Raw genomic sequence first — 11,410 nt, forward strand, 5'->3', positions numbered from 1 at the left:
AATAACAACTTTATTCAACAATTCGTCTCCTCCGCGTCACCATAGCGCCATTCTGGAGAGTATCCACTGAACGTAAACTGCTTATACTGTTCTACTTGTCGGTGTCAGCCGCACCACACGGATACGCTTTCTACGTTCATTTACACTGATTTGAACGAATACAGCTTATCCGTGTGGTGCGGCTGACACAGAACAGCATACGCAGTTTACGTTCAGTGGATACTCTCCTAAATGGCGCTACGGTGACGCGGAGGAGACAAATTGTTGAATAAAGTCGTTATTTTTGTTTTCTTTGCGTACAAAAAGTATTCTTGTCGCTTCATGAAATTCAGATTGAACCACTGATGGCAGATGGACTATTTTGACGATGTCTTCCATACTTTTCTGGGCCTTGACAGTGTTACTTACTTGACAGTCAATGGGACAGTCACAAGCCTCCCGGTTTTCATCCAAAATATCTTAAATTGTGTTCCAAAGACGAACGAAGATTTTACGGGTTTGGAACGACATGGGGGTAAGTGATTAATGACAAAATTTCCATTTTGGGGTGGAGTAACCCTTTACTTACTTGACAAGTCAATGGGACAGTCACAAGCCTCCCGGTTTTCATCCAAAATATCTTAAATTGTGTTCCAAAGACGAACGAAGATTTTACGGGTTTGGAACGACATGGGGGTAAGTGATTAATGACAAAATTTCCATTTTGGGGTGGAGTAACCCTTTAATGTGACTTTTGAATTTTTACTGATCCCAAACCTTTGAATGGCAGTTTACAGTTTCGATTATACCAGGGCATAGTTAAAAAGTTCACTACATTCAGTTTATTTCTACAGCCTCGCATAGTAAAAGAAACAGACTAATAGTGGACAAGATCAGATCAGAAAAAAACCCCCCATAAAAATTACTTTCATTATCTATCAAAATTTATAATAAAATTTATGAAAACTTTTAGGTCAAGATGTGGATAGGCAATTATGAAACAATTGTAAAGCAATTTTGCATTGCGTTCAGCAACAAAGGTGAAACCACAGCAATGGCAGGACGTAAGACAGTCAAAACAAGCGACAGGTCGGATAAAGTTCACTGTGAGATAGGACGAGCTGCTCACCCCTGCCAAACACTTCTCCAGTGTGTCCAGGATAATCAGCTGGGAGAGGTAGAGGTTCTTCTCGGCGGCTTCGCCAAAGGGACAAGATCAGATCAGAAAAAAAAAAACCCATAAAAATTACTTTCATTATCTATCAAAATTTATAATAAAATTTATGAAAACTTTTAGGTCAAGATGTGGATAGGCAATTATGAAACAATTGTAAAGCAATTTTGCATTGCGTTCAGCAACAAAGGTGAAACCACAGCAATGGCAGGACGTAAGACAGTCAAAACAAGCGACAGGTCGGATAAAGTTCACTGTGAGATAGGACGAGCTGCTCACCCCTGCCAAACACTTCTCCAGTGTGTCCAGGATAATCAGCTGGGAGAGGTAGAGGTTCTTCTCGGCGGCTTCGCCAAAGATCCGCTATGAACAAAAGACACACAGAAATGTGACATTAGCAAGACTAGAAGACACTTGTCTCAATTGATTGCAATAGAGTTTGAAATGACCATGTTCCTAAGCTAACAGTGTAACACTAAGCATAAAAACACTACACCGGCATATATTTGTTAAAATGGTTCATTTTTATCTGCCATCTTGGATTTATTTGTGCAATGCCAAGGCAGTTCTCTCATAACAGAGTGACTGGAATTTCAAAATTCAATTATCAAGATGGGAAACTTGAATGTTATAGACATGGACTTACCATGTTGTTCACATTTTTGAGTATGTTGGTCAGACCGTTGATGACGAGGGCAAATTTGTACTTGGAGATGTTGATCAAACATTCTTTATTGTGCTCTGTGCTCACTTTGGTGTGGGTATTCTGCTGTCCTGTTTTAATTGGGAGCTGTGAGTGAGAGACAGACAGAGAAAGAGGGATAGAGAGAAAAAGAGAGCAACTGAAACCACCATTTAATTTCACTAAAAAAGATATCTTACTGACCTCAAACTTTTGAATGGTAGTCTATTTTTTTTTTATTTGACCAACAGCTGATTTGTTTTCAAATATACTTTCAATTAATTTCAAGTAAATTATAATCGGATCAATTTAAAAACTATAGTACACTATAAACTATAGTCATTAAGAAATAACCCAAAGCACAAAACTAACCATTATATTTACAGTTGTATCAAAGGAAGTTAAGATGGAGAACTCTTGGGTCTGGTTAACAGGTGTGAACGTTGGGTTCCTGTGGCCCAGCTTTCAAAGCCTGTGTTATGGCTTTATTCAGAGCATTGGGTGGAGAACAGCTTGTAACATGTGGGACGCACAGACTGCAGAGCGAGAGGTCGAACGGTCTTAAATTTGACACACCCACCCCTGAGAGAACATCCAAGTACTTAATGCACCAACCCATCCATCCTGGGTCTAAACGCTCAAACTTTAAGTGTTAAAACAAAGCAACTCCAGCTCTCCAGACTTCTGCCCTGTGCTGCACACCTGCGGGCCAGCACATCTGCTCTTATTCTCTCCAACACACACAAGCAGTTAAAGTCTGTGCAGTGGGAGTGTTGAAAGCACACATGGCCTGGCCGTCTTAATGAAGCGTATGTGGAGTGCGGGGGTGGAGGCCTCTCCCCCCTCTAAGCGTTCCCTGATGAGGAATTGGTCTTCACTGTTTCCAACTACTATGGCTCCTCTCTGGATCAAAAGAACTTTGACTTCAAGAAGTTATACAGCTTGCGAACAACTCGTGAATGCCAACAAACTGCTCTAATATATTAAGCTGTAGTGCTTATTTGCCAAAAAAAAGTTTAAATCAGACAAAGTTGTAACATATCCCAGTTCTGTCCTCCACACTTCTCACCATCATTTTCAATCTTTCCTGTACTTTCTATTTAATTAAGTGAAAAGAAGAAAAAAAAGCCAACAAAAGTTTGAAATTCATTCTCTAAATAGCATCTGACTGTAAATAATACCCTTCAAAAGTTTAAGGTCAGTAAAAAAAATATTATTTAATACTTTTCTTAAGCATGGATGCATACAACTGAACAAAAGTGATCAGATTTAAATTGTTTTCAACACTGATAATAAGAAATCAGGATATTAGAATGATTTCTTATGGATCACGTGACACTGAAGACTTTCATTCAGCTTTGCCATCACAGGAATAAATAAAGTAAAATACACAATAAAATGCAAACTGGATATTATAAATTTATACAAATCTATATTTAATATTTTACTGTATATAAATTATTGCAGAAGTATTAAGTATCAAAGAAGTATCAACATGAAAGTGAGTAGCTTAATCTTGTTTTTTGTTTTTTTGGGAGGATAAATTACTCCTTTTATGTTTGGTCTATTTTACAATATTATATTTTGACTGTATTTTTTAATTAAATAAATGCAGCCTTGGTGAGCATATGAGACTTTTTTCGAAAACATAAAAAAAAAAACATTTGAAGAGACTAAGTCCAGAGACTAAGTGAGGAAGCAAATTAAATCAATTCATTAAAATGTAATGTTTGAAAAGATTAATTTTAAATGGAAAAATTGAAAAATTAAACGATCTGAGACACTATTTTGATAATTACAAGAATAATCAATATATTCACAATGTTGCTTACATTTTAAAACACAAACAAAACCACTGCAAAATACACAGTGATTATATTGAATACAATCATGCAAAGCCCAAGAACAGACCATCAATGGTGTCAACTTAACAACTGGACAGTTTAGCAGACTAGTCAGTAATGGTCTGTTTCCTTAAAACATACAAATATCATCACTCAGAAATGTGTCAAATTGGCCCAAGAAAGATTAAACCGTTATTAAATCTGATATTTCAACAAATCTTAGCTCATAATCTGCTTAAGCCATGTAGGCCTATATTTGTGCTGCGAGGAACTACCGGTTGAAGTGTCCTGACAATAGCAATGGCCAGTGCGTCGGCATGTCAGAAAGACTCTGAGAAACCCTGAGGTTCCCTCCTTCTTTCCGGCCAACTACTGTGTGGCCCTAAGAGAAAAGCGCGTGGCTGGAAATGAAAGTCTCAAGACCGGAGAAGAACCGGCGCACACACTGTCTATACACTCATAAAACACATGCACTCTCACAGAACACATAGCCCAGCCCTGTTGACATCCATTTTAATGCAGGATCCCGATGGACAGTGAGCACTTTGTTTCCCAGGAATGGTTTAAAATTCCAGAAAGGTCAGGGACCAATCGCTTCCCTTATGTGCACTTTGGCAGAACCTGCCATACTCATGTGTGCTATGAAGAATGGATGGTATATTGACAGAAACCACAGACAATAAAAAATATTTAATGTAAATCAACTTTAAAATTACAGTTAGGTTAAACTTTTATGGGCCACCATTCAAGAAAAATATGACTTTCCACCCCTGTCACATCAGTTGGAAGGGTCCTTCCAAAACGGCAGGAAAAAAATATATAATTTAGCCTTTTTCCTGGATATTGCTACAATTTGACCAAATCTAATGTTAAAAGGATAGTTCCCCTAAATATGAAAGTATTCTCATCATTTATCAGCCTCATGTCATTCTAACCTGTATGACTTTCTTTCTTCTGTAGAACACAAAAGTATGTTGGAATCCAAACAACGTTGAGCCCCAGTGACTTTCATTAAAGTCATACAGGTTTGGGACGATATGAAGATAAGTAAATTTTTTTGCTATGCCTTTAAGCTTCTTACAACAAAAATAACCGATCAGAAACTACCTAACACCACCAATAAAGTTCCCTTACGTTCGTACATCATCCAAAAGAAAAAAATCTATTCAAACTAGGGATGCACCGAATGTTCGGCAACCGAAATTATTCGGCCGAAAATAGCAAAAAAAGCTCTTTCGGTGTTCAGCCAAATAAGCGAAAAGACCGAATAAATTGTACCGAACAATGACGTGACGCGATCAAATAGCAGCCAGCGCAGAGTGAGAGGCATGCACTCATTATAATGCAACAAACATGTCAGCAGTGTGGAAGCATTTGAAACTTTAAGACTCTTTCCAAACATTTTAAGACCTCATCGCCACTACAAGTTTTAACCGGTTACATCTGCGACACTTTAACTTACATTTACTATATACTGTTTTTAAGATACAGATACTTACTTCGAACGCCTTATCAATGCAACATAATTCAGAAGGGGGGGAACGAAGCACAAGAGAATTAATTGAGTGACTAACCAATGCAACCCAAGAAACAAGAATTAGACCAATAAACAAAACAACTGACAAAACTTATTGAGGAGGGAAAATAAAGCTCTCCGAGCTAACGGGGCAATGAGTTCGCACAGTATATTCAAAAGATGTATTTGTCACATCAACTCTTATGTCTGCAAACCATAGCTTCATATCATGACAAACATCTGAGTGATCAGACAGTTTACCTGTGATTACGGAGTGCTTGATTTGATGCAGACTTGACAGAGCGTCAGTACTGCACCTGATCGTGTCTGAATTATCATGGAAGGTAAAATAATGATCACAACTATTACATAATTTTAATTGTGCATCCCAAGCCCATGCCAGTAAAAAAAAACAGCCCAAAGTAGCGCAATTACCATGTCCCAAATATAAAAATGCAATTTCCATCCCTAAAATACATATTTTTTATCGGCTTTAAGATATCGGCCAAATTTTCTTATCAGGCCGATACCGATAACAGAAAAAATGAGCCGATATGGGCCGATACCGATATGGTGGCCGATATATCGTGCATCCCTACTAATTTTAATTGTGCATCCCAAGCCCATGCTAGTAAAAAAATCAGCCCAAAGTAGCGCAATTATGTCCCAAATATAAAAATGTCATTTCCATCCCTAAAATACATATTTTACAGCCAATGTTATGCACATTTATCATAAACACAGCTCAAATGCTTGCTACTAGTGTGGCCCAAAACATTTAGCACAGTTTTATTACAGGTGGAATGCAAAACGTTTCAGTACAAGCATTTCAACCAAATGTAATTTAAGCAATATTTCAAACCTTTAACTTACTGGGGAAAATCAAAACATGGCAACAGTTTAAAAGCAGCCCAACGTCGTGGAAAAAAACAACAACAACCCTGCATCCAACTCAAGCTGCAGAAGTCAGATTTGACTGATCACGGGTCAAAAGTAAGGAGAGATAACTGACAAAGATGTTGGAGGATTTGCTCCTCAACAGATCCCGAGCTCACTGACAAATATCTTGTATCGTAATATGTGCTCCCTTTACACAGTGTGCACGCGATCGCGAAATTGAAAGTGAACTGCGACTGCTCATTCACATATTGATAGCGGTGCCCTGATACGCAAAAATTATATACAATATGGTCAGAAATTCAGCGAGAGCGGGATCAACAAGCCCCGCGCTATCACGCAGTGGTGCAGTCAGTCAGTGAGTGCCGTAACGGATGACGTCAAATCTTGCGGGATTCCATAAATAAACTACACAAAACCCCACTATTCAGACAAATATACATAATGAAAATATGATGTAAAATTTAATACCTTGGAAAATGGCATTTAAGACTTTTTAATTCTTATAAAGGGCCTTAAATTTATCTAAATTGATTTATCAACTTTTAAAGGGGTCATATGGTTGCGCATGCAATTTCAAGTTTTCCTTTCTCTTTGGAGTGTTACAAGCTGATTGTGCATAGATAAGATCCCTGAAGTTGCAAAGACTAAAGTCTCAAAACCAAAGAGATATTCTTTATCAAAGTTAAGACTCTGCCACGCCCCCCTAAAACGGCTCGTTCTAACACGCCCCCACATATCTACCTCACTATGTGGAAATATTTGCATAATGCGGCCCAAATTTTCACGCAAAGAAAGGCGGCGTGGTTTCAGTAACCGCAGTTAGTGTTGAAGCAGCCATGTCAGGGAGACGCTGTGTGTTTCTAGGCGAAAGCAAAAGAGAGAGAGAGAGAGAGAGAGGGTCACATCACGACAGAGTCAGCTGTCTTAACCGCGGCTTGTGTACTGCACCATTACTGCGTCTGTTCCCCTTTCGGGCTTGAACTGATGGTAAAACTAATGACATTATTTACTGTCTTTACATTTATTTTGAAAGATGACGCTCGCGATTATGGTAAGGGGCATTACATTTCCGACGAGTGCTTGCGGTGTTCGGCCAATCACAATGCACTGGGTCAGCTGGCCAATCAGAGCAGACTGTGCTTGTCGGAAGGAGGGACTTTGTAGAAATCGAAGCGTTTGAGAGAGGCGGGGCATAGGGGACCTACAATAATGTACAGTATTTGAAAAATACTTATTTGAACATTAAAGCATGTCAACATATTCTGTTACACCAAATACACAAAATAATGTGTCTTCGATGAGAAGAGGTATGATGATTGAAATCGTGAAATGGCCTTAAACAATTAAATACACTGCAGAACGTTATGTTTTCACGCTCGAATTGCATGTATTCTGACGGCACTGCACAAACTCGCGGCGCTATCTGCTTGCTATCTGCTTTACCAGGGTTCAAAGTCCAAAGCGCGAGGAATATCTGCGCTCGTCAGTTGCTCAGTCACATTTTTATGATTTTTTACAAGGCATGTGACAATGCGATATGTACAACGTATTCGTAATGAGACTCATTTATAAATCTGCTGTCGAAAAAGCAAGTTCGATGAGAAGAGGTATGATGATTGAAATCGTGAAATGGCCTTAAACAATTAAATACACTGCAGAACGTTATGTTTTCACGCTCGAATTGCATGTATTCTGACGGCACTGCACAAACTCGCGGCGCTATCTGCTTGCTATCTGCTTTACCAGGGTTCAAAGTCCAAAGCGCGAGGAATATCTGCGCTCGTCAGTTGCTCAGTCACATTTTTATGATTTTTTACAAGGCATGTGACAATGCGATATGTACAACGTATTCGTAATGAGACTCATTTATAAATCAAGTTGAGAAAAAGCAAGAACTCCATCAACATTCATAAATGTTAGTATTGTAATTTTACTGTTGTTCTGTAAAATAAAATAAAAAGTAAGACAATAATAATGATAATAATCATTTATTATCTCGGTTAACACATTTATTATTACATTCACACAGTGTTCAAATTAGGATCTGTAATATTTTAAAAGAAGTCTCTTCTCAGCAAGGCAGCTTTTAATTGTACAGTAAAAAATTTAAAAAATACATGCCTGATTCAAGAAAGGAGTCTGATGGCCTAATAAATATTATTTTACCAACTTATTAATTTTAAGTTAAATTGTGCTTTGTTGGAATAGTGTCTGCTAGATTGTTACAAATGTTCAGTGTTAAATATTTTTAAATTGTTGTTTTGTAATTGATTTTTTTCTTTGAAAAGCAAGGCAAAACAGTAAAAAGAACATTTGGCTATTTAATTTATGCAATGGTGAAAAAAATTGGCAAAATACATGGGGGAAAAAACTTGAAAAACCGTGTTCGGTATTCGGCCCAGTGTTTCATTTTGTTCGGTTTCCACTTCGGCCAAGAATTTTCATTTCGGTGCATCCCTAATTCAAACAAGTGTCATCTTCATACATGTAAACACTCTTCAAAATCTATGTAGAACACAATGTATCATCAACCTCTCATTCCTGACTCAGACCTCTCCCCAGAGAGAGGACAGATTAGTTTTCCATGACCATGCAATGGCATCTGTGAGGTCATTGTTTCAAGGTGCTCTTTGCATTCGTACAGCTGCTGACAAGGCAATAACCACCACGGATAACTTGCCTATTGCAAGAAAGAAAAAGCCACACGTCACTGACGATCAGCTTAAACAATCGATCCTAGTGTTATCCGGTAGTTTCCATTCAGGAATTCTGCAACTTATGATCTGCTTGCAATTGCGGTGAGCAGTCATTCAAGTCATGAAAACATACAGAGCAAGAAATGTGCAAGAAGCTTCAAAACGTATTATGCTTTCACCAAACAAGTGCCTTAAGCTCTCTGATCTCAAAAGCACTAAACCGGCTTAGCCTAAACTCCTTTTCACACTTTCATTAAACTGTTATGAGCCCCTAATCTGCAGCGCCAGCCGGACCCTGTGAAAAGCCTCTAAACTTTAGACTGACAAGCACACCCTTGTGGGGTCGGGGAAAAAAGGGAGTATACTTTAGCATACTTTTAAAAACAGTACTTATTACAGAAATAATATACTACAAAAGAATATAGTGCAAACTCAATGTAATGTTTTTGGGCACTTAATTGCATGTCAAATGAAAATGTAATATAATAATATTACTTTAAATTTATATTAAATGCAATTAGTTAAACTTAAAAGTGCTTTCAAGCAGATCCATTGTTTTTGATATCTGGTTTACGTGTACTGCTGAATGTACAAGCAAGCAAGCATTTAAGTGTATTGTTTGTTTTTTTTCTATTGAAGCTTGTATGTCAGTTATTTAAATATATTCATAATTACACATTTGCAATGATGAAATTGATATTGCAAATATAATACTGAAAAACACACCAGAGTTCAAATTAAAATTCAGTACTATACAAGTGTTTTAGTATCTTAGTCAACACATCAACTAGTTCTTCTTACCACAACCAAAGATTATTCAAACAGAATGATTTAAATTGTACTTTAAAGTCAAACCTTTAATTTTGCATTATTTCAAAATTTTTAAATGTATGTGAGTGTGTTAAGGAACAACATGACAATGTACTCTTTTTAAGCACACTTAAGAGGCCTTTTGTTTCATTAATATTATATCACATGCAGGTACAATTTTTGAAAATATAAATTTAAGATTTGAAGTACACTACAAATGTATATTCAATACAATTAAGCACTTTTTTTTAAAAGGGGAAGGGACAAAAAACAACCACTTTGGCTGTGACAGCAGGGCCAAAGGGATGCATGTACATCAAAACAGTAAAAAAAAAAGAAGATAGCTCTTAACTGCCCAGCTATTTATTAGTACTGATGTTTATCAAAAGTGCACTTGGTATGTTTACGTTTAACTGTCTCTAATTCGTCCCAATAGTATAATAAAATGTCAGAATACTAATATCCCCATGATAGTGTGCATCATTATAATGACATCCTTCAAAACTGCTATTCATTTCTTTAGATGACACGTTTTTGATTAGCAAAAAAAAATGCTGAGTGCACTTTTAAGGCTCTAAGAAACAGAATCTACAGACAATCATGTTAAATTCGTGAAAAATTACGTATGATAAGGAGCCTGTCACAAACCCTGTGCTGTCATTGCCTCTTCAGGCTCAGAAGAGGCGTTTTTGCAATCAAACCCGTTTCAGAAAACATTCAAAAACATAGAACATTGATAAACTGACATGATTAGTCTTTTAAACAGGGTTGCATGCACAGGACTGTAGGCTGCTTCAGCTATGCTATTTCATCTCTCTGTATGTCAACAAGCACGGAGGGAGTCTGATTCCTTTTGTTTATATTTAGCCAGTGCGCGCGAGCGACTCAGCTGAACATTCATCAAATCAATCACGACCCCACTGCCCAATATTTGGCTTTTGCTGCCAAATGCAACACATCAGGCCTGAATGAAGACATGCACGTTTTGTATTTAGCCAGTGCAAGCCCAAAACCACCAACCTCGCATCTTCAACATAAACAACGCGTATGCATCGTTTGCATGCTCGCTTTTTTTGGCCTTGAAATGTCAAATCCCCCCAGCAGTGATTTCTTTACCTGTTCGTCGAATCGAATAATGATGGCCTGGACCCATTCCACGGGCTTGTGCGCCGCCATGCTCAGGCGGGTGCGCGCGCCGCTATGTCTCCTATCAATCACTTTTGCGATCCCTATTCCTGCTCTCGATTCGCCCCGGATGCGACAAAATACCCCCTAAACCTCTCCGCAAAAATAATCAAGGAGGAGAACGGAGGAGGAGGTGGAGGGAGGAGGGGGGTTTGGTTTAGTTTTTCACTTCAAGCATACTCCACCAGGCCGCCATGACACACCACCGGAAGTTTGAATCCTCTCTCTCTCTCTCTCTCTCTCTCTCTCTCTCTCTCTCTCTCTCTCTCCAGTCTGCGCACCTCCGTAAATCTGGACGTCCCGTGTCCACCCTCCACTGCAAGTGTGTGTGCCATGAGTGTCAACCAGCCGCAAGAGGAAAACATTCCTGTGTGGTTCTCACACAAATTCAGGAGGTTTGATCTGAAAACAAGGCCTTTCCTCAATGCCTCAGCCTCTCTCTCTCTCTCTCTCTCTCTCTCTCTCTCTCTCTCTGGCTTCAGTCTGAGTGCTGCGCATGCGCAGAAATGCTACTGAAGAATCGGACCATTTATAAGAGGAATAGACACTATATGTTTTTTATGGGATCTATCTATCTATCTATCTATCTATCTATCTATCTATCTATCTAGCTGTCTGTCTGTC

The 11,410-nt window shown here is 38.3% G+C and overlaps 1 protein-coding gene across 1 annotated transcript in view; it reads right to left on the reverse strand.

The window, feature by feature from the left end:
• Positions 1–10,999, reverse strand: part of LOC107592960 (neurofibromin-like) — a 23,827-nt gene extending 12,828 nt beyond the window's left edge. Inside the window, exons 1-3 of the mRNA XM_016282548.1 lie at positions 10,718–10,999; positions 1,800–1,943; positions 1,433–1,516 (exon numbers count right to left, since the gene is read on the reverse strand). Coding sequence (XP_016138034.1) covers positions 1,433–1,516; positions 1,800–1,943; positions 10,718–10,777 — 288 coding nt within the window. The 5' untranslated portion in view covers positions 10,778–10,999. The remainder of the gene's footprint in view (positions 1–1,432; positions 1,517–1,799; positions 1,944–10,717) is intronic.
• Positions 11,000–11,410: the final 411 nt, after the last annotated feature.

This window comes from Sinocyclocheilus grahami, unplaced genomic scaffold (genome assembly GCF_001515645.1).
Source record: "Sinocyclocheilus grahami isolate Dianchi unplaced genomic scaffold, SAMN03320097.WGS_v1.1 scaffold161.1, whole genome shotgun sequence".
Classification (NCBI taxonomy): domain Eukaryota; kingdom Metazoa; phylum Chordata; class Actinopteri; order Cypriniformes; family Cyprinidae; genus Sinocyclocheilus; species Sinocyclocheilus grahami.